Source organism: Adiantum capillus-veneris, chromosome 5 (genome assembly GCF_014529385.1).
Source record: "Adiantum capillus-veneris isolate H3 chromosome 5, ASM1452938v2, whole genome shotgun sequence".
Lineage (NCBI taxonomy): Eukaryota > Viridiplantae > Streptophyta > Polypodiopsida > Polypodiales > Pteridaceae > Adiantum > Adiantum capillus-veneris.
In genome coordinates this window covers 66,412,959-66,439,313 of record NC_140935.1, presented here as the reverse complement: position 1 = coordinate 66,439,313, position 26,355 = coordinate 66,412,959, and the positions used below count along the sequence as shown (strand labels likewise).

Genomic DNA, 26,355 nt, shown 5'->3' with positions numbered 1-26,355 from the left:
TCGGGAACTAGGTAGGGCAATTTTGCTAAGATAATATATAAGCAAACCTAGCGCTAGCATAGTTTGGCAGAAGAGGAGGAATGCACAGGCAATTCACTTTGCAGCAAGCATCTCTATCTCTATCTCAAGCAAGGACTTGAAGGCATGGCGTTTCCCCAACAATTAAGCCAGCGTTTTCAGCAGTGATCTCCTGGCGTTTCTCATCCCCACATACCAGCGATTTCAGCCTCCCAAATTAGCGTTTTTGTAGCCTGCATCACCAACGTTTTCAGCACTAGACTGTGGCGATTTCAGCCCCATACAGCGTTTATTTCAGCAGTAAAGGAAGCAGCAGTTCAGCGTTTTGCAACAGCAGCAGATTGTAGAACCAGCGAACTCAGTAGATAAAGATCAGCCCGAACAGAGCCATTTCAGCCAGACATCGCCGTCGCCGCCCTCGTCGACATCGCCGTCTCCATCCTAGACACTTGCATCATAGTCTCACGACTTGCATCAGCATCTTGTACCAGATTTGTGCAATCAATAGCATAGACCTCTCTCGCCATCGAGAGAGGGGTCCTTGGATGAGGGTTTGACAACTTGTCTCATGTTGTATTCTCTTCTCTCTCTATCTCTCAGTCTCAACACCTTTATTCACAGTGTTCATCACTTTGTTTGTGTCCATTGCACGCTCTCACTAAAGGAACGGAAGGCTCTCCCTTCCGTAAGTAAAAGGAACCCTTGAGCACAGTTCGAAGCACTCATCTTGAGCAAAGTTCAACATTCACTTCCGTTGCACCTTACAACCCTCCCCATGGTAGTGGAGGCACTCTTCCAGACGATTTGCTTCATCTAGAGAGTGAGAGAGCTCCCAATCGATAGAATAACACGAGGAGCATTTGAGTCAGCTATACAGATATCAAAAGCTGGATACGACCGAGCATGGTACACACATTAGAGCATGGTTCGGAGCACACGGCCTTGACATGAAGAGTTTGCCACCTTTCCAGTACGACCCCGAAACCCAAACCGCCCCCCGCCCCGCTGTTCCAACTCTTACGTAGTGAGAGAAACATAGCGATCTGATAGGATCTCTAACAACTATATATGAGATAGAATTGGATCACATCTCCCCTCCGGCGGAAGATGTCACACTACAGAGACCATTTTCTTATCATAATGGAGGATGGTTTCATATAGCGACCACGCTATATGGACACCTACATGCCACTTAGCTCACGGGTGGCGATTGGTCAGCTAAGTGTGTCATCACATAGACTAGAGATCAAGGTAGGGCGAGCTCATGACATTCCCAGGGAGGAGAGAGTGTGTAGAGTATGCAGAGAGGAAGTGAAGAACGAGGAGCATTATGTTTGCAGATGCAGAGCTTATGCGGATATCAAAGACCGATAGGAGCCCCTATTCAGAGGGCAGCCTACCTTCCGAGATATCATGCACTCTCAAAATCAGAGATATTGGGGCGCTACTTGCTAGAGATACACAGGCATAGGGACACACTTTTGCAGCCACCGGGGGGGGGGGATAGTCATAGCTTACTGATTTCTTTCAGAGAGCTATACTTCTACCCCTTCCTCTCCCAGACCCACCGAGGGGATTGACCCTTCAGCAGGCTGAGGCGAGCCGAGCCAAACAACACCCGCGGGCTACTAGGGGCCAGGTCCCACGACTCCATGGCATACAGATCGAGGAGATCCGGACTCGAGCACATCGAGCTGCTGAGGAGGGACGAGCTCATATGAAGGCTCACCCCGAGGCATTCATCAGGCCAGCCCTTGGTCCTGATCCTCCCATATACTGCATTTAACACCCCCCCATTAGCACAGGATGGAGCTTACTAGATTGATGCATTTGCATGGTTGTACTATCTTCAGCATATAGACTTGGTTGTATAGTTTCGAGGCAAGCACACAGTACCACCATACATCATCCGTGTAGAGTTTGCCACCCTCCCCATGGTAGTGAAGGCACTCTTCCGGAGGGTCTGCTTCATCCAGAGAGTGAGAGAGCTCTCGATCGATAGAATAACACGACGAGCATTTGAGTCATCTATACAGATATCAAAAGCTGGATATGACAGAGCATTGTACACACAGATTAGAGTATGGTTCGGAGCACACGTCCTTGCGTGGAGAGTTTGCCACCTTTCCAGTACACCCGCCCCCCCCCCCTTCCCCCGTCCCCCCCCGTCCCCCTGTTCCATCTCTCATGTAGTGATCCGAGAGGATCTCTAGCAACTCTATATGAGACAGAAATGGATCAGATCTCCCCTCCGGCGGAAGATGTCACACTATAGAGACCATTTTCTTACCATAATGGAGGATGGGGTCCATACAGCGACCACGCTATATGGACACCTACATGCCACATAGCTCACGGGTGGCGATTGGTCAGCTGAGAGTGTCATCACATAGACTAGAGATCGAGGTGGGGCGAGCTCATGACATTCCCAGGGAGGAGAGTGTGTAGAGTATGCAGAGAGGAAGTGGAGAGCGAGGAGCATTATGTTTGCAGATGCAGAGTCTATGCGTATATCAGAGACCGATAGGAGCCCCTATTCAGAGGGCAACCTACTTTCCGAGATATCATGCACTCTTGAGATCAGAGACAATTGGGGCGCTACTTGCTAGAGATATAGAGGCATAGGGACACACTTCTGCAGCCACCTACAGAGACCCGGGGGAGGGAGGGGGGGTTGGGGGGGCAGGGAAATAGCTTACAGATTTCTTTCAGAGAGCTACACTCCTACCCCTTCCACTCCGAGACCCATCGAAGGGAGTGACCCTTCAGCAGGTTGAGGCGAGCCGGGCCAAACGACGCCCGCGGGCCACTAGGGGCTATGTCCCTCGACTCCACCGCATACAGATCGAGGAGATCCGGAATCGAGCACATCGAGCTGCTCATGAGGGACGAGCCCATATGATGGCTCACCACAAGGCATTCATCAGGGCAGCCTTTGCTCCCGACCCTCCCATGTACTACATTTTACACCCTCCCATTAGCATAGGATGTAGCTTACTAGATTGATGCATTTGCATGGTTGTACTACCCTCAACATATAGACATGGTTATACTGTTTCGAGGCAAGCACACAGTACCACTGGACATTATCTGGGTAGAGCTTTCCACCCTCCCCATGGTAGTGGAGGCACTCTTCCAGATGGTCTGCTTCATCCAGAGAGTGAGAGAGCTCTCGATCGGTAGAATAACACGACGAGCATTTGAGTAAGCTATACAGATATTAAAAGCTAGATACGATAGAGCATGGTACACACAGATTAGAGCATGGTTCGGAGCGCACAGCCTCACGTGAAGAGTTTGCCACCTTTCAGTACGACCCTGAAACCCCCCCTCCCCCCACGCCCCCCCGCGCCCACCAGTTCCATCTCTCACATAGTGAGTGAAACATAGTGATCCGACAGGATCTCTAGCAACTCTATATGAGACAGAATTGGATCACATCTCCCCTCCGGCGGAACGTGTCCCACTATAGAGACCATTTTCGTACCATAATGGAGGATGGGTTCATACTGTGACCACGCTATGTGGACACGTACATGCCACATAGCTTACGGGTGGCGATGGGTCAGGTGAAAGTGACATCACATAGACTAGAGATCGAGGTGCAGTGAGCTCATGACATTCCTAGGAGGAGAGAGTGTATAGAGTATGCAGAGAGGAAGTGGAGAGCGAGAATCATTATGTTTGCAGATGCATAGCTTATGTGGATATCAAAGATTGATACAAGCCCCTATTTAGAGGGCAGCCTACCTTCCGAGATATCATGCACTCTCGAGATAAGAGACAGTTGGGGTGCTACTTGCTAGAGATAGAGAGGCATAGGGACACACTTCTGCAGCCACCTACAGAGACTCGGGGGGGGGGGGAGACAGTCATAGCTTACCGATTTCTTTCAAAGAGCTACACTCCTACCCCTTCCACTTCCAGACCCACCCAGGGGAGTGACCCTTCAGCAGGCTGAGGCGAGCCGGACCAGACGACGCCCGCGGGCTACTAGGGGCCAGATCTCACGACTCCACCACATTTTGAATGATGAGATCCGGACTCGAGCACATCTAGCTGCTGTGGAAGGACGAGCCCATATGATGGCTCACCTCGAGGCATTCATCAAGCCAGCCCTTGCTCCCGGCCCTCCCATGTACTACATTTTACAGCCCCCCCATCAGCACAGGATGGAGCTTACTAGATTGATGCATTTTCATGGTTGTACTACGCTCAACATATAGACATGGTTGTATTGTTTCGAGGCAAGCACACAGTACCACCGGACATCATCCGGGTAGAGCTTGCCACCCTCCCCATGGTAGTGGAGGTACTCTTCCGGACGGTTTGCTTCATCTAGAGAGAGAGAGAGCTCCTGATCGATAGAATAACAGGACGAGCATTTGAGTCAGCTATACAGATATCAAAAGCTGGATACGACAGAGAATGGTACACAAAGATTAGAGCATGGTTCGGAGCACACGGTCTTGACATGAAGAGTTTGCCACCTTTCTAGTACGACCCCAAACCACCCCCCCCCCCCTCGCGGGTAGTGAGAGAAACATAGCGATTTGACAGGATCTCTAACAACTCTATATGAGACAAAATTGGATCACATCCCCCTTCCGGCGGAATATATCACACTACAGAGACCATTTTCTTACCATAATTGAGGATGGGTTCATACAGCGACCAGGCTATATGGACACCTACATGCCACATAGCTCACGGGTGGCGATTGGTCAGCTGAGAGTGTCATCACATAGGCTAGAGATCGAGGTGGGGTGGGCTCATGACATTCCCAGGGAGGAGAGAGTGTGTAGAGTATGTAGAGAGGAAGTGGAGATCGAGGAGCATTATGTTTGCAGTTGCAAAGCTTATGCGGATATCAGAGACCGATACGAGCCCCTATTCAGAGGGCAGCCTACCTTCCGAGATATCATGCACTCTCGAGATCAGCGACAGTTGGGGCGCTACTTGCTAGAGATACAGAGGCATAGGGACACACTTCTGCTGCCACCTACAGCACTTCTTCCCCCCCCCCCCCGGGGAGGGGGGAAGACGGTCATGGCTTACGGATTTCTTTCAGAGAGCTACACTCCTACCCCTTCCACTCCTAGACCCACCGAGGGGAGTGACCCTTCAGTAGGCTGAGGCGAGCCGGGCCAGACGACGCCCGCGGGCTACTAGGGGCCAGGTCCCATGACTCCACCGCATATAGATCGAGGAGATCCGGACTCGAGCTTATCGAGCTGCGGAGGAGGGATGAGCCCATATGATGGCTCACCCCGAGGCTCCCAACCCTCCCATGTACTACATTTTACACCCCCCCATCAGCACAGGATGGAGCTTACAAGATTGATGCATTTGCATGGTTGTACTACCCTCAGCATATAGACATGCACATATCCTAGTACTAGAGCTCCATCCATCCCCATAGATCTCATCACCCACCAGACGTCCTTCTCTCTTTTATTTTGTACCAATTTGAACTATTTTGTCTTTTCCGATAGACAGAGGACATACACACATGTATACATGATTTGTCTCATAGGCCGACTTTGGCGTCACATAGATGTTAAAAAGCTTTCTTTCTACAAAGTATGGTAGCTAGAGATATTATCGATCCCGATTGCTTGCTGCTGCTGCCCGGTCCCCCCCTCGCCATCGCTGCATTCTCTCGCCCTCGCGTAGCCTCTTCCACCCCCACCTCCTGCGCTGTGCCATCCTACCCACCCAAGCGTGTTGTGCCTTGCGCGTAATCCCCCGCTAGTCCTCAGCGTGCTGCCGCCCCCACCCAACACCTGCACATTCCCCTCCCGCCCAACACCTGCCCCTTGCTCCCTGCTCACACACTGCTCACTGCCACTCCCTGCCCCCTGCTTGGCTTCATTGCCCGCCCGCCGCTGTCCTCTGGCCACCTTCCCCCCCGGGACGTCACATACTGGCAGCATGGAGAGAGGCTCGTTCTGCTGCAACACCTCATTGGCAGGAGGAGGGTCTCACGGCTGAGTTCTTGACAACCTTTTGGGCAAGGCTGTGGGACGCCAGGCAGCCGCAGCGAGGTACTTTGCTCTAGTGGCTAGTTGCACATAGAGCTACAGCAGTGGGGAGTTGGCTAGTACATAGTGGCCTTTCAGCAGCATGCGCAGCTTGTGACCATCCTTTGGAGAGTCAGTGTCACTGTTTGTGGGAGTGCCCTGTGGCACAGCAAGTTTGGCTTCGAGTCCTTCGGTTGATGCCAGCTCTTTCCACAGCACGACAGTACACTTGGGGGGCAGCTGCTCACAGGCCCTGCACTTCAGTTTGAATTATCCTCCACCAGCAGGAGATAGTGATACATGGCGGTCAACCTACACTCCAGCTTGCTACAGAGCTTAACCCACAGGAGTGGTGCAGTGAGAGAGAGGTGTGTTGGGAGCTCGTCTGTGACCTGACACTCTGGTTCATTTGGCGGGCCGACTGCTTCTGCATCTTCGAGGCTCGCCTTGTGACACCAGCGGAGACTGTGAGATTTTTGGCTGGAGTTTATTCATACTCTCAGGGGACAGTTTGAGAGACTTCAGGGCAGCTCGGACCGCATGCGGGAGCGTAGAGAGGAGTTTCTTCGACTATGGCGCCCTGGGCCTTTCTTCACCATGGTGCGGGGAGAGCTCAAATGGCACTACCATCCACCTGTGTGGCTTTTCCCTCCTTCCATCTCTTGATTTAGCCCTCATTGTACATATGCTGTTTTTCCTTTGGGAGAGTCTCCCCTTATGGTTGATGTAGCCCTCTCTAGTAGCGGTGGTTGTAGCCTTATGGGCAATTTTATTAACTAATAGAAGGATCTTTTTCTCAAAAAAAAAAGCTTTTTCTTTCTTTCTCTCTGTCATACTTGTTATATACTTTCTAAAGGAGTATTCAAATATCTTCACACAAAGGACATGGACCCCAAAGGTGTAGGCCTGGAGGTGTTTCAACTTTCAGAACACTTTAAAAGGTTGGCTGATTCATTTTAGTAGAAGACAGTGAACCTCGTCAATATTTTTTCTTTCACAGTTTCATACAGTGTTACCTACATTGCGTCTCACAAAGATCTTTGGAGTTCATCGGCTATTACAAAAAAAATTAACGCACCTTTGTTAATTTGCATACACTGCAGTGAGTAGCTTCTTAGGAATTAATTTTCAGTTTCTAATGTTTGTGAATAGAAAAGATGAAGTGCAGTCTGGGTGTATGGAAGGCTACACGAGTTTCATATTCCCCCCCAGAAACTCGTTAAGAGTGTCTGACCAATGAGAGGCTCTTGCATTCACATGATTAGTCCTTCATAAAAGCACACTTTACATATCTCAGTACTCTGCTGGGTCCATAGGTGGTTGTAGTGTATAGTTCCCTGTTTCTTTTTTTTTTTGAAGGAGGGAAGGAGGGGGGGGGGGGGGGGGGTGCGCTCTACTCAATTGGGTTATAAAGCTAGAAACACTTGTTGTGTTTTGTCAGTGAAAAAATAAGTTTCTTTGATGCCTCTTGAGACAATTGTTGGCGTAACTTCACGATGCAATGGTACAGTGAGCTGTACGCGTTTTATGTCTTTAGTAATTCAAGTTAAGGCTGCTAAGTATATATTAAAACTGCATGATTTGTTGTTCATACTAGTAGGTTTGCAACTTTTTGCTCAGTTTCCTGACATTGAAGGTTGTCTTGTTTTGCTACCATGAGTATCTTCCGCATTTGGGTTTTCCTTGTACGAGTAACACCCCCTATCTGTTTTACAATGTGTTAACCACTTAGGAAATATACTGCAGGTTGTGGATGCGAAGCTGCTAGGCTGCATGCAGCAACTTCTTTTAACGATCATGTGTCATTTATTGACTTCCCAAGCTGTGCAAAAGTTATCTAGTCTGGCTGGGGTTGCCTCAGATGTTTTAGAGCAGTCTGAAGCAACTTGTTTGGTGGATGCAGCAGTTTCCTTCTGCCGATTGCAGCATTTATACACCGGAGCATGCATAGAGGACCAGGTGCATTCATTGATGTCTGAGCTGAGGCTTAGTTCTCTTTTAGTGCATTTCTTCAGAACATTTTTTTATTGTCCGCTGCTGCTGCAGGTAGAGTTGCTGGTAAAAATTCATGATTTGCTCGCAGACCGTGGACTTTGTTGTGCAGGCAAGGCGTGTGAAGGTGGGGAAGGAGTCTTTCTTAAAATGGCTATTAGATATTTTCTATTACTTGAGATGAAGTTGAAATCTACAAAGCCAGATGAAAATGCTTCCATAGTGGAGGAGACACAGCATAACTTGAAAGATGCAAACAAGAACGAAAAGGAATGTGCTAGCACTGCTCATGAAGATGCCTCACTTGGAGTTGGAGGTGTTTTAGAAGGAGAGAAAAGGCTTGAAGAGCTGGAAGGGAATTCACTGGAGAAAAGAAGCAAGCCATTATCTTTGACTGATTGCAGCGAACAAATTTGTCATTTAGAAAAAAGAAAAACTGATTTGGGTCTTGACATTGCCCTAGATCAAAGCTTCTTTTGTTTGTATGGTCTAAACCTTAGGGGTGGCTTGGAGTCATCTGGCAGCCAAGATGGTCTGGCTGTTCATGCGAACACAAGCTTGGGGGACTACCAAACACAGGAACAGTGTGCTGAAGTTTTCCAATACCTGCTTCCGTATGCAAGGGTTTGCACGGTAATCTTAGAGGGCTTGTTATTGCTCATGGTGCATTGCTTTATTACACATTGCGTTTGTTGTTACACATGGTGTTCTAGACACCTGTTTTTTTTTTGTGGATGGGAAATTAGTTGCTGGCATTGTTAAGTCCTTTCAGATAGTGCACTCTAAGCTGTTGCAGCTGGTATAATGACAAGATGCAATGTCTGTTTTTTTAATTTTAATGCCAGTGTTTTTACTTGTAAGAAAAATCCTGCATGCGTCGTATGTGTCATAAGTGTTCCTCTTTTCCTTTTAGTCTTGTCTGCGACAGTCCCATCTAATTTTAGTGTTGTAATTTTCAGAAAGCGTCCTTGGCAAAGCTTCGCAAAGTTTTGAGGGCAATAAAGCAGCACTTTCCAGATCCTCCGGAGGAAGTGCTTGAAAATAATTCTATAGATTTTTTTCTTGATGATATTGATTTGGATGAGAGCAAGCTTTCCTCCATGATTTTGAGTCGTACTGGTATAGAAGAAATATTAGGGTATGCACTGAGAAAAGCATCTTCCAATAGTGGTTCTGGTGTAGGGTTTTCCGAAGTGTCTGACAATGGTGGGGATGCTGAAGACAGACAAATTGATGGAAATATGAAGTCCAGTCAATATAAGGAGGTTTATGAGAATTTATATTATCTTTTAGGACAGGTGGAGGAGGGGAGTGCAAGTGACAAGTGGCCGGGATTTGTGTTAACAAAGGAGGGGGAGGACTTTGTTGAGCAAAATGCTAAGCTGATCAAGTATGATTTGATGTATAACAACCTGCGTTTTGAGAGCTGGCACAAACTTGCCAATCTTTTGGATGAAGTGAGTATCTGTATTTGGTAGGTCGCTGTAGGCTTATATGGAGGACGTTGACTTTGGAGTTAAAATTTGTGTCTACAGGAGGTGGATTTGATGCTGAATGATGGCAGTAAAACATGCAGCGCCTTGGAATGGCATAAAAATGCAGACTTGATGAAAAGAGTAGAAACAGGCAGGCGGCGCACCAGACGCTGCCTCTTGATGAGCATGGCCTTAGCAAAGACGTTGGAGCAAGAGGTTGGTCATGGATTCTTTTAGTTTTTTGATAATTTGTCTATTACCTATGTTCTCAACTATTTTTTAAGGGGAGTATTGTTTGCAATCTGGCACCAGAGGTCTGTACATGAGCTACTTGCCCTTGTATATTATGATACTCTACAAAATGTGGCTCCATGTTACAACCAGCGCCAGCATATTGCAGCTAGAGATGCAGCATGGCGAGAAGTCTGCCAGAAGTCACTTTTGCACTTTGAGAAAGCACTATCTTTCAGGTACATGTGCAGTTAAATGGATTGAAAATTGAATTGTTTATAGAGTAGTGAGGAGCCTTATTAAAATGACTTCTCCTGATCAGGTCCAGTTCATCATGGAAGATTATAATAGACTTAAAGATAGTGTGGACATGACAAACTCTAGTTACTATTAGGATGCCAGATGTGTGCAGTTCTTAGTTTTATTGATATATTTTGTAAGTTGAAGAAACTCGGGTTAATTATGAAGCAAAGATTCGTGATACAAGGCAATTGTGGTGCCACAAATAGAAAAGCAGGTATTTCTGCAATAGTGCTATCTATGCAGATATAATAGATGGGGTCAAAGGTTAAACCTAATGTGTGCAACGTTTTTTTGGCTAGCTAGCTCCATCGGGTGCCAAACTGGGGGTGTAATATGACAGGCATAGGTGGGTAGAAATGAAATGTTATATTAACGTCTTCAAAAGGCCAAAATGACCTATGAGACCAAAAAGTTACAATGCGGTGAATCTGGTACAATGCTTGACTATCAAAAATAAGAAAGGTACTTAAAAAAGGGTACTATAGAGTCCTAAACTACTAGATGTGAACTAAGCAGCTAGCTGGGATATGAGTAGAGGGGGTGAAAGTAGTGAATGAGGGCTAATACAACACAATGTGGGTGTGTGTGGGGATATAATGGGTCAAAGTTGATACAAAGGTTGGTACAAGATGAGCAAGGTGTACAATCCTCAAAAGAGCTAAATCATAGGAGATCCATCATTGGTCGTTGGCCGATCTCATCAATCTCCTCCATGGTCAGTAGTCTGACGGGGTGTCGTGCATGTCGGGCCAAAGTGATCCGAATCCTCCGATGCAGCCTCCGTTGATGTTGTGGAGTCCTCTCCAGTCGTGGGCGTTTGGATCTCCCTAGCTTTGTCCGCTCGATCGATCAACGTGCCTCTGAAGTTGGGAGAATGTGAGCTCTGCTATGGTAGCTGCTCCTCTGGCTGCCAAGTGTTAGCTCTAGAGAAATCTGTGATCCGTCTTTGAGATTGGCTAGCCTCTCCTCTCATCATGCTCTCTCTGTAAACCATAGTTACTGGGAATGACCATTTTCAAGTCTCCAATCCCCGTTCCCATTCCAACTTTCGTTCCGAATCCCTGTTTTGTGTTTCAAACATGAGTATCCATAACAGGGAATGGCATTACATTCCCATTGCCGTTCCCCGTTCCCCGTTTTGATTTTCCGTTCCAGGTAACTATGTTGTAAACACCTTTCAAGGTAGTATCTATGCCGCGGTGGCCCGAAAAAGGTGGACAATGCAAATCATCCAAGTGACGCTGCATCCCTTCCGGAGAGTCGGAGATCAACACAATATCGTCAGCATATAACAATAATCCATGTCCCTGCTAGTTGTGCATCTCTATCACCATCTCTCTCAATATAGTCAGAAACCTCATCTACATACATATCAAATAGAGTAGGAGAGAGTGGGCAGCCCTGTTTCACCCCGATAGTGGAGTGAACTAATGTAGATAGCCCCTTTGGAGTGCGCACATGCCCCACTACTGACCTATATAATGCCATGATTCCCCAAATCAGCTTTGTGTGTACTCCCATCTCCTGTAGTGTGCGCATCAATCTAGCTCTAGGCACCGTGTCAAATGCTTTGCGAAAGTTCACAAAGCTACAATAGATCCATCTCCCATGTGATCTGCCCTCCTTAATAATGGCTATGAGTGTCAAAATGTGGTCAAGAGTAGAAAAACCTCTCCTGAACCCTGCTTGCCCGGTTGCGCGTATATCCTCCCTCTCTGCCCATCTACTTAGCTGTTGCTCGAGAATGGATGCGGACAACCGTGCCAATGTGTGCACTGTGTGCAATCATGATAGTGCGATAGTTCCCAAGCTCCATAGGGTCTTCTGACTTGAAGATATGTACAATAGTAGATAAACTTCATGTTAGGGTAAGCCCAACTTGTGGCTCCATATGGGAATACCCTCTAGTCACCGAGGAAGAGATAAATGATGAGATGGTCCAATAGCAAGAGGGTGCAACCTCTCTAGTCAATGAATGTAAAGCAGCAAGCCTATATTAGAGGCTATTTTCAATGAATCAATTGCACTTTGAACTCTAGCATTGTGTCTATACTCTCTCCCTTTATGTTCTTGTAATTGGTGTAGCCTAACCCTAATCTCCATATCTCTGCCCTAACCGTAATACTATGGCTAAGGTAAGGCTTCACCCTCCATAGCCTAATGCTAACAATTGGCGATTAGGGAATACGCTTCCGTATCAACTAACCCATCAAGTGGTATCAGAACCTATGGTTCTCCCCTAGACCTAATCATATCTGTTTTTCTCTCTTTGCCCTAATCACCATCGTTGCTAATTAAGCTTGGGCGTGCTCTTGGCCATGCCAATGAGCCACTACCCTTAATTTTGTGGCATTTTCATTAGTAGCTTAATAATCTTGTTTGTGTTTAATTTTTTGTGTTTTGGTGTTCATTTTTGCTTTATTGATCGCCTTATAACTTACATTGAAGCCACCATTGTCTAATGCAATTTGTGTGCGCACGAAGTGTTTCTCACCGTTGTTCCATAGAGCTTTTAAGCGTTAAAATTGGATGCCATTATGCTTGATTGAGCCTACCTAAAGCCCTTTGTTTTCAGCTTATTAGAGCTGCCTGGTCTTTGGAACTATTAATCTCACCTATTTGCTTCTCTATTGTTGGGTGTGTGTGGGGTTTTTTTTTTTTTGGTCGGCTGGAAAGTAGAGAAGTCTCTTTTTTCCCTTTTTTTTGGGGGGGAAGTCAACTTGGCCTTTTTCGTCATCAATTGCAACTTGCAACAGTTGCAAGTGCTTCACTGTCTTGCATCACATACTCGCTGTCACGAGGACGTGGCAGTTATTAACCATGTCACAAAGATGTGGCAACTGCTAACCTTGGTTGTTGGTTTCTTTCCAATGGGGTTTATTTTATTTGTTTAAGACCCTCTTTTTGAAGTAGCAAACGGTCGGACATTGTATGGCCAATGTGAACGGTAGATTCACCCGCAGACGGGAAGTGGTCGGCACTGGAATTCGTATGGTAAGAGGATGTCTAGGCTCAGAGCAAGATCATATAGGTCCCCCCCGTCGCACTTAGCAAGTTGGTGGATACTAGGAAGTGAACGCAATTAAGGCGTAAAGTCAAGGTGGGACTACCAACAAAAAGTATCCGACAGTTGGGCCACATTGCACTTTTGGATGCGGTCCCAATGAGGATAGATGGTCAGAAGACCAGTGGGAGCCCAACGGAAGCATCTCCTAAAATTTAGGGAACTGCTATTTTGGGCCGTGAAATGTGTTCGCGTCATTACCTCCGGTATGACTAGGGGAACATTTTACAACTCTGCCGCGAAGTCAGCTGGGCAACTGGTCAGGATATTTTTAAGCGGCAAGCCCGAAACGGGCAAATGCTTGTAAATTGCCAAGTGTCAACTTTTCATGCACTTTCCTCTTGCAGAAGAATTGGCGCTGAATTTAGAGAAGGGAGAGGCTTCATTTGCAGTCTGTCACAGGTTAAGAGCTATGGAGTGCTTTCTTTCCCTCTCATGTAGAGTGTGGTGCTAGGAGTGATGCCCTGCACACTACACACTGCTCTCTCTCCCCTACGTGCAGTTATGTGATGCCCCACAAGAGGGCTACTCATTTGACTGATGTACAGTTGTGTGGGTTCATGCTTTTGTGCTGAGGCAAGAGCCTCCTTGAGCAGGAACAGGGGTAGCTAACTGCTGCTCCAAAGCAGGCACTGGTGAGGGTCATAACCTCACCGTACAGGTGCAAAATCAGCGCTGTGTATGCGCTGTAAATTCACTGTTTTTCAGCTGTACGGACGCCAGGATCATTGGGAATCGTGCCCCACTAGCAAAGGACAGTTAGGGGACTGTTTGGGGCTGAAAACAGGGCAAAAACCAGTAAATACAGCGTGCTGAATTTACTGTTTTTGGACAGGAATTAGAGGGTATACGCCAGTGCAAGCGAGTTCCAGCAGGGGAATTGGTTTCGCGCAAGTTTTGGGGTTGTTATGCTACCGAAATTTGGCCAAATCAAATGGTATCTAGGTGGATACACGTGAAGGATTCCCAGGACCTTACCTTGTAATTTACCCTCCTAAAGAATAAAAAAATACCGAAAGGGGCGCCAATTTTGGGGCCTACAGGTTGTCGGCGTCTGCTCGGAGCATTCTAGCTTCCGAGCCGCGTGTGTGATGAAGTGTTAATTCTCGTTACAGGTCTCCTTTGCAAAGTGCTCTGTGTGTGTGCTTAAAGTAAAGAATTTCGGGTGAAAGCCAACGCCTACCGCCCTACGGGCCGGTTTCACTCGCCATCGATTACCAATCATCTACAACTAAGCTCGTCACTCAGATTCTACCATGTCACCCACCCGCATCCTCACCTACTGGCCTTGCTCGCTACCACATCATCACTGCAATCGGCTGGCCCGCGCACACCCATGTTTTGGTGGATGATTGAGCTCCGGTAAGTGCTAGTGCTAACCATTCAACACGCACTCCCAACCTGAGCCCCTCTTGAGTCCTATGTAAAGCCAAGCTCAACAACCACTACCTTGCTTGAAGCACACCATTTGTGTCCAATTGCAACCAATAGCCTGCACCAAAGCTCGGCGCCATCGAACCTACATATCTCCACTCGTCATTTTTGTTACTTTGACTTTGTATCAGATCCACCACATTGTAACTTTTTGGTGTCATAGGTCACTTTGGCCTTTTGAAGACATTAATCTAACATTTCATTCCATTTCATCTCTCTTCATTTCATTTCATCTCTCTCTAGGAGTTATGTTTAACTGTGCCATGTGTGAGGGCTTGCCTGATACGTGGAGCCTATCTACTATTGTACCTATCTTCAAGTCGGGAGACCCTATGGAGCCTGGGAACTATTGCACTATCATGATTGGACACACATTGGCACGGTTGTACGTGTCTATTCTTGAGCAACAACTGAGTAGATGTGCAGAGAGAGAGGGGATGCGCGCAGCCGAGCAGGCAGGTTTCAGGAGGGGTTTTTCTACTCTTGACCATATCTTGACACTCAGAGCCATCATTGAGGAAGGCAGATCGCGTGGGAGACGGATCTATTGCAGCTTTGTGGATTTTCGTAAAGCATTTGACACACTGCCCAGAGCGAGATTGATGCGCAGATTACAGCAGATGGGAGTACCCACAGAGCTCATTTGGGGGGTCATGGCATTATACAGGTGAGTAGTGGGGCATGTACGCACCCCAGAGGGTCTATCCACACCGGTTTACTCCACTATTGGGGTGAAGCAGGGCTGCCCGCTCTCTCCTACTCTATTTGGTATGTATGTAGAGGAGGTTTCTGACTACATTGAGAGAGATGGTGATAGAGCACAGGTTGCGGGGACATGGATTCCACTATTGTTATATGATGATGATATTGTTTTGATTTCTGACTCTCCGGAGGGGATGCAACGTCACCTGGATGCTCTGCATAGGTTTGCCCAAGAAAGTGGTTTGTCCGTCAACCTTGGTAAAACCAAGGTCATAATATTTAATACCACCCCATAGTGGATCAGGAGGTCAGTACCCGCCTTCACAGACAGACAGGAGAAGGTGGAGTATACAAATGCTTACACTTACCTTGGAGTGGTTTTTAGTGGGCCAGCATTTTCATTGAGGCGGCCAGTAGAGACTAGATTGACCAGAGCCCATGCAGCATTGGGTAAATTGGAAAGGATGTGTTCACAGGTTTAGTTTCAAGAGCCTCGGATGAAGCTCTGGCTCTTTGACACTTTGGTGGCTTTTGTATTGCTCTATGGAGCTGAGATTTGGGGACCTTCACTGGACCATCACGGGAAGACAGGCCGCAGTGATGGATGGGGGGACATGGAGAAGCCTCTGGTCTCTATGATCTCGCGGCTCATTAGGGCCAAGACTTCATTACCACGTGCTATTATACGAGCAGAGCTAGCTGCCTCCCCACTGGTGGTTGAGGCGCTCACCAGATCTGTCTCCTTCATACACCGCATGTGGGAACTTCCCAGAGACAGATATGCACGCCTTGCACTTGAGTCCTCTCGACAGTTAGCCGTGCAGGGAGATACAACATGCTGGTATGGGGAGATGACGTCATGGTTTCAAGCGCATGGGTTCAGCATAGACAGATTTTCCCTTTCCAGTACTCACTGGATGCGCCCTCTCTGACTCTTACACAGTCCAAGATCACCAGGCTCATTCGCCGGGACTTGACTCAGCTAGATACCAAGAGGACATGGATACAGCCAGTACAGGAGCTAGGCACGAAGATGGCTTTCTACAGAGAGCATCTTCTCCGGCTTACGGAGGATGGTTTGGTGACGAGGCCTAGACACTCACCTGTCTCATGGGATACGATGTGCTATTGGCTAGATATGCACATCTTCACATCAGCTGCGGATCGAGACTGGGAGATATAGCGGAGTACCAGCAGAGGCCATGACATGCCCCCTGTTTGACATCGAGCCTGAGACAGAGTTGCACTACACATGCCACTGCCCCGTCTACTACGAGATACGAGGCCGCTTCCATTGCTTGTTCAGAGAGGGCTTTGGACCATTATCTAGAGTCATGTGGTACGAGGATCAGAGATGCTTGGGTTTGTTTTTGCTCGAGCTGCGCAGACACAGAGAGAGCTTGATGAGAGGAAAGACTAGCCAGTCTCAAAGACAGATTACAGACTTCTTTGCTGCCACTGGACACCCAGAGGAGTTACTACCACAGCAAAGCTCGTCGCTTTACACCAGAGGCATACTGATCAACCGAGCGACTGAGCTAGGGAGATCCAGACGCCCACGACTGCGGAGGATTAACAGAGGTTGCATCAGAGGATCCGGCTCACTTTGGCTCGACATGCACGACGCCCGGTCAGACTACTGACCATAGAGGAGATTGATGAGATCCGCCAGCGACCGATGCTGGATCTCCTGTGATCTAGCTATCCCAGCTAGCTGTTTTAGCTGCTTAGTCCACACCCAGCAGTCTAGGATTCCATAGTATCTTATTTTGTCATTTTGTCATCTTGTTACTCTGAATTTTTATCAGATCCACCACATTGTAACTTTCTGGTCTCATAGGTCACTTTGGCCTTTTGAAGACGCTAATATAACATTTCATTTCATTTCATTTCTCTCTCTCTCTCTCTCTCTCTCTCTCTCTCTCTCTCTATATATATATATATATATATATATATATATAGAGAGAGAGAGAGAGAGAGAGAGAGAGAGAGAGAGAGAGAGAGAGATATTTATTTTTTTATTTATTTTTTCGAGAGAAGGCTATGTATTCGATGTACATAAGAGACCTCGAGAGATGTTCAATGGCCTATCACCCGGAGAAAGTACAAAAGAGGAGTGACAATGTGTAGGCTATGGGAAAAAGCCTGAAAGATATACAATGTGATCATGGGGCAAGCACTGAAGTGGGCGAAAGTAGATATGGAAAACTCTCCTTGGTAAACTCTACGCAAAGCTCATCAAGGTGCCCAGCAAAACCAGAGTGAGAAGAGGGTGCAGCAGTAGCAAGGACAGGATGGGTGGAGGATGTAAAGGTGGCAGGACGGATTGAGGGAAAAAGCGGCAGCGGCCAAGGCAAGTGTACAAGCAACACCAACAGGTATTGGTGACACACAAGCAACGACCAAGCCATGCGGAAGAGAAACATCAGCCAGGGCTGGTGATTTGCAAGCAGCGACCACTTGCAAGTAGACAAGAGCTGCAACAACAAGTGTCAAAAGCAGAAGGGAACGACGTGGAGGCTGTTAGCAATGGCAGGGAGGTTGTGGGCAACCACCTGCAGGCAGATGAGGGCGGCGTCAGTGGGCTGCAGCAAAGCCCAAGGCTACTACACAATCCCCATCAATTCCTACAAGAAAACTCAGGAGACTTGTGCCAACTGATGAGTGCACAATTGGCCAAGCAAAAGGTAGCTAGAGCATCCCATAACTGTCCAAAGTGTGTGTGTCATAGCGTTCAAAGAGCAAAGTGTCATTTCCATACTCCTGATCCAACAAATCTGGCGAGCCATCCAAAGGCATAGCAAGACCTCGTAACTATGGAGTCCTACAATGCAAAAAAAGCGGCGTGGCCTCAGCAAAAAACAGGAACAAGTAAGCTCCCAAGGGACATCCCTATCAAACTAAGCAAGATAGGGGAAATTGCTGCCCAATGTGGCCTCTAATCCTGACATCACTTGAAGCAGCAACACCTCTAATCCACTATAAGGGAAAGCCCATCCTCTGTGCAGTGCCCTCTAGAAAATCAAAGAAGCGTGATAGCTACCGGCTGTCCCGACTTGCATGCCCACTCAATTGCCTCATAAAATGTGAAGATGTCCAAAATGCATCGATTCTACACAAAACCTGCCTCTGAAGCATGGATGAAATCAAGAAAAGACGGTCTCAAACGCATACTAACGTGAGCAAAGATCTTATCTATGGACAACATGAGAGTGATTGGCCTCCACTATCGGAGGGACGATGTATCTCCGCCTTTTGGAATAAGAGAAATGAGCCCGACGACACTGCTGAGTCAAACCATCCAGATGCACCATCAAGACTAACCATTGTATCACACATAACATTTCTTGCATGCATAATATCATCAGTAAACTAATTTGTAGTAAACACATGCTGAAAATTGATTCTTTGTCAAGTGTTACAGGCTTGGACACTCCAAGCGAGAAATCAATAGCAACACACGAGCAGAAAGTGCAAAATCACTGAACTTGACCAGAGAGAGAGAGAGAGAGAGAGAGAGTTGACACGGCACGGCGGAGTTTCTCACCCAGACATACTGGCCACAAAGACTGGCGCTTCTTCCGGTATTTCTTTATTATTATGAGTCGCAATAGTACAACTCATGCAGGTCCTTTGCTCTCAGACTTTGCGTCCAGATGCCCTACAAAGTGAGGACCTGAAGTCCTCATAAACAATACAAGGGTTCCCAAAAGCACTTATCCATGCTCTCCAAAATCTACTCATGAAAAGCAAAAAATCTAACAGCGCCATTTACGGATATCTGTACATTCTTGCCACGTCAGCATAGCAGTGTAAACTCGAATTTTCCGTACAATCTTGCCACGTCAGCAGTCCATACGATCTGCCACGTCAGCATGTCAGTGCGTTATATGGAAATCTACCTTAGAGTTCAATCATCCCTCAGGAGTGAAGCAATGATAAAGAGAGGTGTTCGGAGCTCATCTGCGGCATGACACTTTGGTTCATATGGAGAGCCCGCTACTTTTGCATTTTTGAGCTTCGTCCGGTTCCACTGGCGGAGACTATTTGTGACATCTGGCTAGAATTGGTCCTCAGACACCGGGCCAGTTCGAGCGCCTTGAGGGTACCTCTGATCGCATGCGGGGGCACCGAGAGGCTTTTCTTAGATTGTGGCAGCATCGATTCACCATGGTTCGTTGCGCGCTCCGATGGCAGTTTCGACCACCAATGTGGCTTTTCCCCCACCCATCTCTTGATTTAGCCACCTTTGTACCTATTCTGTTTGTTCATTGGGAGATCCCCATTAGTTGATGCCTCGTTTGGATGGGCAGTCTGTAGCCCATTGGGTGTGTGTGTGTGTAAGATGCAGTGGAAGTAAATGTTGAACTTTGCTCAAGATGAGTGCTCCGAACTGTGCTCAAGGGTTCCTTTTACTCAGGAAGGGAGAGCCTTCCGTTCCTTTAGTGAGAGAGTGCAATGAACACAAACAAAGTGATGAACAGTGTGCATGAAGGTACTGAGACTAAGAGATAGAGAGAGAAGAATACGACACCAGAATGTTGTCAAACCCTCCTCCGAAGGCCCCATTCTCTATGGCGAGAGCGGTCTACTATTGATTCCACAAATCTCTACAATGCTATGGACTTGCCGACGATGAGGACGACGACGAGACGGGCTGAAATCTGAAAACGCTAATGGCTGAAATCTGCAAATATTGTATCTGTTGAATTCTGACTCTATGTCGGTGATGACGGCAATGATGACGATGCGACAACGACCGCTAAAAACGCAAATGCTGAAATCTGTGTTTTCCGGGCTGAATCTGCAAACGCTGGCTGATCTGACCGTGTGGCGAGGATCTACTGCGGGAAGGTGACATCTGTGAGGTTTGGGGGCTATTCTGCGGTGTCTATCTGCTGAAAACTGAAAACGCCGATGCAAAGGCTGAATCCATCGCGGGGAATCTGCAAAACGCTAGGTGTTCTGCTGAGCCAAAAACGCTAGGGCTCATATGTTGTTTTTGATGCAAAAACGCTATGGATGTCTGCTGTGAATCTGCTACCGCCGGCTGATCTGCAGCTGCAAAACGCTGGGGCTGATCTTGATGAAACACTAGTTGTGCTGCTGCAAAAAACGCTAGGTGTCATAATAACTAATGTCTAATTCTCCTAAATGATTTTCTCATGTTAAACTGATCATTTAATATGGGAAAGTGCCAGGGGAGAAAAAGCTAGAATATTGGTTAAGCTGGCAAACCGGCCACAGTAGGGATCCAAAGGAGGGAAAATAGGGATCCAAAAGAGGGGCCATCTGCAAAAGAGCTATGTGCAACAATGGGCTCCAAAGACAATCGCACGTGATTGATACTTGGGAAAAAGCGATGCACTCTTACAAGGATGTATTTTTGGGTGAGACTTAAACCTCTCATGTAGATTCTGTGGACAAGTTTCCTGCTTTGACTTAGCGGATGGGTTCTGGTATAGATGTGGTGGATGGAGATGTCCCTATGGGCACCTCGACTTGATCCCTGTGTTTCTTGCCGTTGTATATATGATTCCTTATGCACAGTCGCATTAAATGCATTTCATACAATGTGCGCGGGTTATGTAACCTTGACAAATGGCGATTAACTTGGCACTATGTACATACATGTAGGGCAGACATAGTTGTTTTGCAAGAACACAATCAACATGACTTTGTCGGTCAGTGTTCTTATTTTGCTGGTTATTGGATTGTGTGTGCTGGTTAACAAGATTATTTAGGTTTATTGATGCTGGTTCGGCATGAGCTTCAGCCTGCTCTGTTGTACAATGATCCGCAGGGCAGCTGGATGGTGGTTCAATGCCTGTTGAATGGTCAGGTATATGAATTTGGAGGCATTTATGCACATACAGCATATGGCCAAAGGGCTGCCTGATGGCGAGACATCTCTTCTCGCTCATGGACTTCTAATGCATTCCTTTGCGGTGATTTTAATAATACCCCTGGTATGGATGATAGTGCCATAGGTAATTCACATATGTTGCTTGCGGAAAGACAAGAATGGGATAATCTCTTTTTGTCTACTCAGATGATTGATTTATGGCGGTGTTTGCATCTAAATGTCTTTGGATATTTTTTTCAACATCTTGCTCACTCTTCTTATCGAGCACGGTTGGATCAATGATATTTGCTTAATTTGCAACAATATGAGGATTTTGTATGTGACGTGAGCATGGATTACGCCTTGCAGATATCGGCGGATCATTACCCTGTTTTGTTTAACTCGAGCTTTGGGCAGTCTCTTTGTGATCGGCCTCTTCCTAGGAAACTTCTACTACATGTTAACAATGCTTATCTCACTCGTGAGGTTTTTCGTGACATGATTTCTAATATTATTCCCCCTCTGCTTTCTCACATGCATCTTGATCTTGATGCTGCTTGGTATCGCTTTTTTATGAGGTTGCAAAGTGTTATTTATGACTATGGCAAGCATTACATGCAGAGCACTCGGGGGGATGTCAAGGATGCGAAGCAAGCTTGTCAACGATTGCAAGTATTGGCTGATTTGCAACCTTTGTCCAACTCTGAGATGTCGGAGTTGTGTGAAGCTTGTGTGTATTTAGTAGAATAATAAGCATAAAATTGCTAAATGACGTGTGTTCGTCAACAGGCTTTAATGAATAAAGGCTGCGCTTCGAAGCAATTTTTTAAGCATTTGCATCATACAAGGGTCTCACAAGCAATCAAGTGGGTTATGCTTCCAGGTGTTTGAACTTCTTCCAAGCAGGAACTTGCTGATGTCATGGTTTTGCATTATTGACAGTGTTTGCTACTCCTTCTCAAGCATCTTCGTTTGTTTGGCATGCGCGTCAATTGATGCTTTCTTTTGTTCATCTGAACACATCCCCGCAAGATGCACATTGCCTTGAGGAACCGTTCACTAATTCGGAATTGCATAGTGTGTTGCTTGCATTGGGCCGTTGGCGGCGGTCTCCCGGTTGGAATGGGCTTACTTTTGAATTTTTCCTCTCCTTTTGGGAGACTCTTGAACAGCCGTTGCTTTTCATGATAAATGCAGCATGGGAGAAACAAGATTTGCCTCTTTCTTGGAAAGAAGGTTTACTTAAATTGTTGCCTAAGCAAGCGCTTTGCGAGCAATTCTCTCACTGGCGTCCTATTACTTTGATTCAGGTGGTTTATGAGATATTGGCTAAGATGTTGGTGCACCACATTAAGGACCATCTTTTTGCACGACTTCATCAAGCTCAGTATGGTTTCATTCCACGTCGTCAGATTATGAACAATCTAGCCAATGTTATGATTGGCATGGAGTATGCTAAGTACACTCAGCAGGATGTGTTGGTGATGCAAGTTGATATTGAAAAGGCCTTTGACACAATACAGTGGGACTTCATTGGTGCCAGGATGAGGTGCCTAGGGTTCGGCCCTAAATTGGCCAATGTGGTTTATTTCTTGTATGCTTGTAGTACGTCTTCCGGGTGTTGCTAAATTGGCTTTATCTGACATAAAAATGATTCTAAATGAATTATTGGATTTATAAGTGAGAGGGTTTGCTCGCTTGGAACACCAGGAAAAATAATTCTAAATGAATTATTGGAATTTTAAGTGAGAGGGTTTTTCTCACTGGAGACATCCGAGTACGGAGTATTCCTAGTGCGTCATTCAAAGTAATTACAGGAGCACTGTGAAAGGGAATACCTGTAAGGCCACCAAGAACGCTTGGAACACCAGGAAAAGTAATTCTAAATGAATTATTGGAATTTTAAGTGAGAGGGTTTTTCTCACTGGAGACATCCGAATACAGAGTATTCCTAGTGCGTCATTCAAAGTAATGACAGGAGCACTGTGAAAGGGAATATCTGTAAGGCCACCAGGAACGGGTACTTCTGATGCGTCACATTGGATGGGTGACAAGGAGCATCAGTAAGAAGTATCCGACCATCCGGGAACGGACATCTCTGATGCGGCATAGGATGGGTGACATAGAGCATCGTGAAGGAGATTGTACCGTAAGTTCGGTAGGACTAGGTGATTGGTATTCCTAATGCGTCACAAGGTGGGTGACGGGTGCATCGGAAAGGGGATATCCATAGTCAAGAGGAAATCCGAATTGGAAAAGAGGAATACGCGTAAAGACGCAAGCACAAGAATAAAGAGGGGTTCTGAGAAGCTTTTCTTAAAAAGCGAAAAATTTTAACGAGTTTTCCGGGAAGAGCAAACGCTTTCCGGCGAGGAATCTATGTTTGCATTGCATTTGTGCATGTGGTTGCATCTAGGGACGCCTAGGAAGTGTTGTGAAAAGCATTGTTTTAAACTTCTAAGGTTTTATTGAGTTTTTGGGCAGGTTCAAACCAATTTTAAAATATGCCGGCCGTCCACTTAATCAGTGGGCAGCCACTTAGAAAATAAAGCAACAAAACCAGCCAGCGAATTCTCTCTCCCTATTTCGGATAGAACATAAAATATTAAAAAAAAAACGAAAAAAGTATTATAAAAAAAAAAAACCGGCCGCGATCTCTACGCGAGCAGCTATTCGTGCCATGGTCAAGGAGCTATAAAAGCACCACATGCCCTCACTGAAAAGGAGTTGCCAGCGCCAGCAAGAGAAGACTCTGTCGCCAGATAACGCAAGAGATCGCGAGACAACGAAGCACGGAAGTCGCTTTTCCGGCGCGGGAGCGACAGGTATCTAGTGTGGATTCGCCATACGAATTGTTGTCGCGTGTTTGCGTGTGTTTGCAGGTACTTCATCGCGAAGGAGAAGCGAGAAGGCTCGGCCTACGCTTCGGAATTCTGGGAACGGAATTCGGAAATTGTCTGCGGAGTCTCGACTCCGAGTACAGACGGAAAAAGGATTCAGAGCTCGTTTCTCGGATTTCCCTTACGGGAAGGAACGACCATCGAGTCAGAGATTTAGAACGGAGGGGTTTTCTCCGGTTCTTGTGCTTGTAAAAAGATTCTCCCTAATAAAGAATTCTCTTTAAGGGGGGGGACCAACCCATCTTCTGGTCCCCAATACTGTGTCGATCTTCTCACTCTCTCTCTCTCTCTATTTATTTCTCTTTATATCCTTTGGCTTCAGTATTAAGTGATAAATTCTATTTATCCGACTATATTTTATATTGTTATGCGCTCCCGTTTGTGACACCGGGATCCTGGCAAGCGAATTAACAGAATCTTGGCCTCTTGGTTGTTCGGTCAGGCATGGTTGCCCCCTCAGTGCTATGTTGTATGCTATTGCCACTCACCCCTTGTTAATTTATCTTGATCACCTGACCTCTATTGAGCGTCTTCATGGTTTACGGTTACCCTCCGGTCACACGTTCATTGGCCAGGCTTATGCCGATGACTCGTTTATGCCTCGTAATCAGCAGACTGATGTCGGAGTGATTATGGAATCCCTGGAATTGTTTGGCATTGCGGCTGGACTTAGAGTCAACTTTTGTAAATCAAAGCTTCTACCTCTTCGTTCTTGTGATTGGCATAGTCTATTGTGGCCAGGTGAGATTGTGTTTCCAAATGTGATTACTAGGCATTTGGGTTATCCAATTGGATGGAATGTCACTCACTCTCTGAAAATAGATTGGGTTATGCAATGTTTGAATGTCAAATTGCATTACTCGAAGTTATCCACTTGGCCATTACATGTTGGTCTGCGAATTGTTCAAAGTATCCTGATGGCATATGCTTAGTTCTTTTTGCCACTGATGCACTGGCCTCGTCGTTGTCTTCCTTCTCTCATATCGGACATTATGTCCCATTTGTGGCGCACCCATGCTTAGAAAAAAGGCTTGCACTTGATGTCGATGGAGAAGCTTTGCACTCCTAAACGTCTTGGTGGTCTTAATATCTTGGACTTGCGCAGGCATGTTCTTGCTAGGAAAGCTATGTTGTTGCCTACACTTGCGCAACAAATTCAGCCGTGGACTTTGATGCTTGCATACCTCGGTCAGCATGTTGTTACTTTCTCAGTTGACCATTGGCAATCATCTATCTAGGAGGTAGTGTTTGGCAAGATGGAAGGGCACATTCCTGGATGTCCTCTTGCTTCGACTTTGGTATCGGCCTGGAAAGAGGTTACGATTCATCTATCATGGAATCCTCGACAGGAAAGTCATTCGATTCGTTTGGAGAGTCTCCATTGAAGCCGGGCATTCTCTCTTACTCTGGTCGACCGCTCGTCTCGTGAGGCTTACTTTCTTTCTGGTCGTGGCATTCGTGTGGTTGAGGATATGGTCGATGAGGCTGGATATACTTTTGAGTTTCCCTTCGCCACTTGCCGTTTTAGATTGGGCAAGCATTACCGTCTATTTTGGAGAGACCTTCAAAACATGTTGCTTGATTTGTTGCCCGTTACACCTTTGCTTGATGGTGATCGCATGTCTGATTGGGATCTTCGGGAAACACCTTTTCAAGATATTTCTGCCTGTCGAATTTATGCTCTTCTTCTTCCACAACCTTGGCTTGCTGATCATTGTAATGCCCTTTGGCACATGCACAAATCTGATCTTTGGTGGAGGAAGCTTCTCTCGCCGTGTATCGGCCTGTATGTGGCTCCGTTTTCCATGGATTGCCTTCCACAAAAGGTTCTGGGCATTTGGTATTTTCTCATCGACACTACAACGTTTTCTTTATGTGGGTCAGATACTGGGCTTATTGGACCCTGTGGTGTCAGTGCAATGTTGACATGTTCCATCGTACTCATGCAAACCCGTTCCCAGTCTTCAAGTTTTCCCTTAGGCAATTGTTACGGTTTGCTTTGGAAGTTGGTGATATCACCGCAGAGAAGTATCAACTTTCCTATGAATATGTCTAGCTACACTGTACAGCTAAGTGGTTATGTGTTCTTCCCCTTGTATATGATCCTTTCGATGGGTTTTCCTCGCTTTGAGGTTCCCCCCAAGTAAATTAATCAAATCGATTTACCAAAAAAAATGTGTGTGTGTGTGTGTGTGTGTGTGTGTGTGTGTGTGTATATGTATATATATATATATATGTATGTATGTATGTAAAACCCTTGGAGGGACTCCCTTAGAATGAACCTCCCAACCTCCCTTTATGTAGCCCCTTTAGCCTCATTCCCTATCCACACTAGCAGCCAGCCCCTTGGGCCTGGTCCTTGACCACC

The 26,355-nt window shown here is 46.5% G+C and overlaps 1 protein-coding gene across 3 annotated transcripts in view; it reads left to right on the top strand.

Moving 5' to 3' along the window:
- Positions 1 to 26,355, top strand: part of LOC147457463 (Tetratricopeptide repeat (TPR)-like superfamily protein) — a 132,398-nt gene that overhangs the window by 68,697 nt on the left and 37,346 nt on the right. For all 3 annotated transcript variants that reach the window (XM_086512344.1, XM_086512345.1, XM_086512346.1), the window contains 5 exons: positions 7,788 to 8,000; positions 8,088 to 8,666; positions 8,993 to 9,490; positions 9,569 to 9,724; positions 9,821 to 9,978. In XM_086512344.1, coding sequence (XP_086368470.1) covers positions 7,788 to 8,000; positions 8,088 to 8,666; positions 8,993 to 9,490; positions 9,569 to 9,724; positions 9,821 to 9,978 — 1,604 coding nt within the window. The remainder of the gene's footprint in view (positions 1 to 7,787; positions 8,001 to 8,087; positions 8,667 to 8,992; positions 9,491 to 9,568; positions 9,725 to 9,820; positions 9,979 to 26,355) is intronic.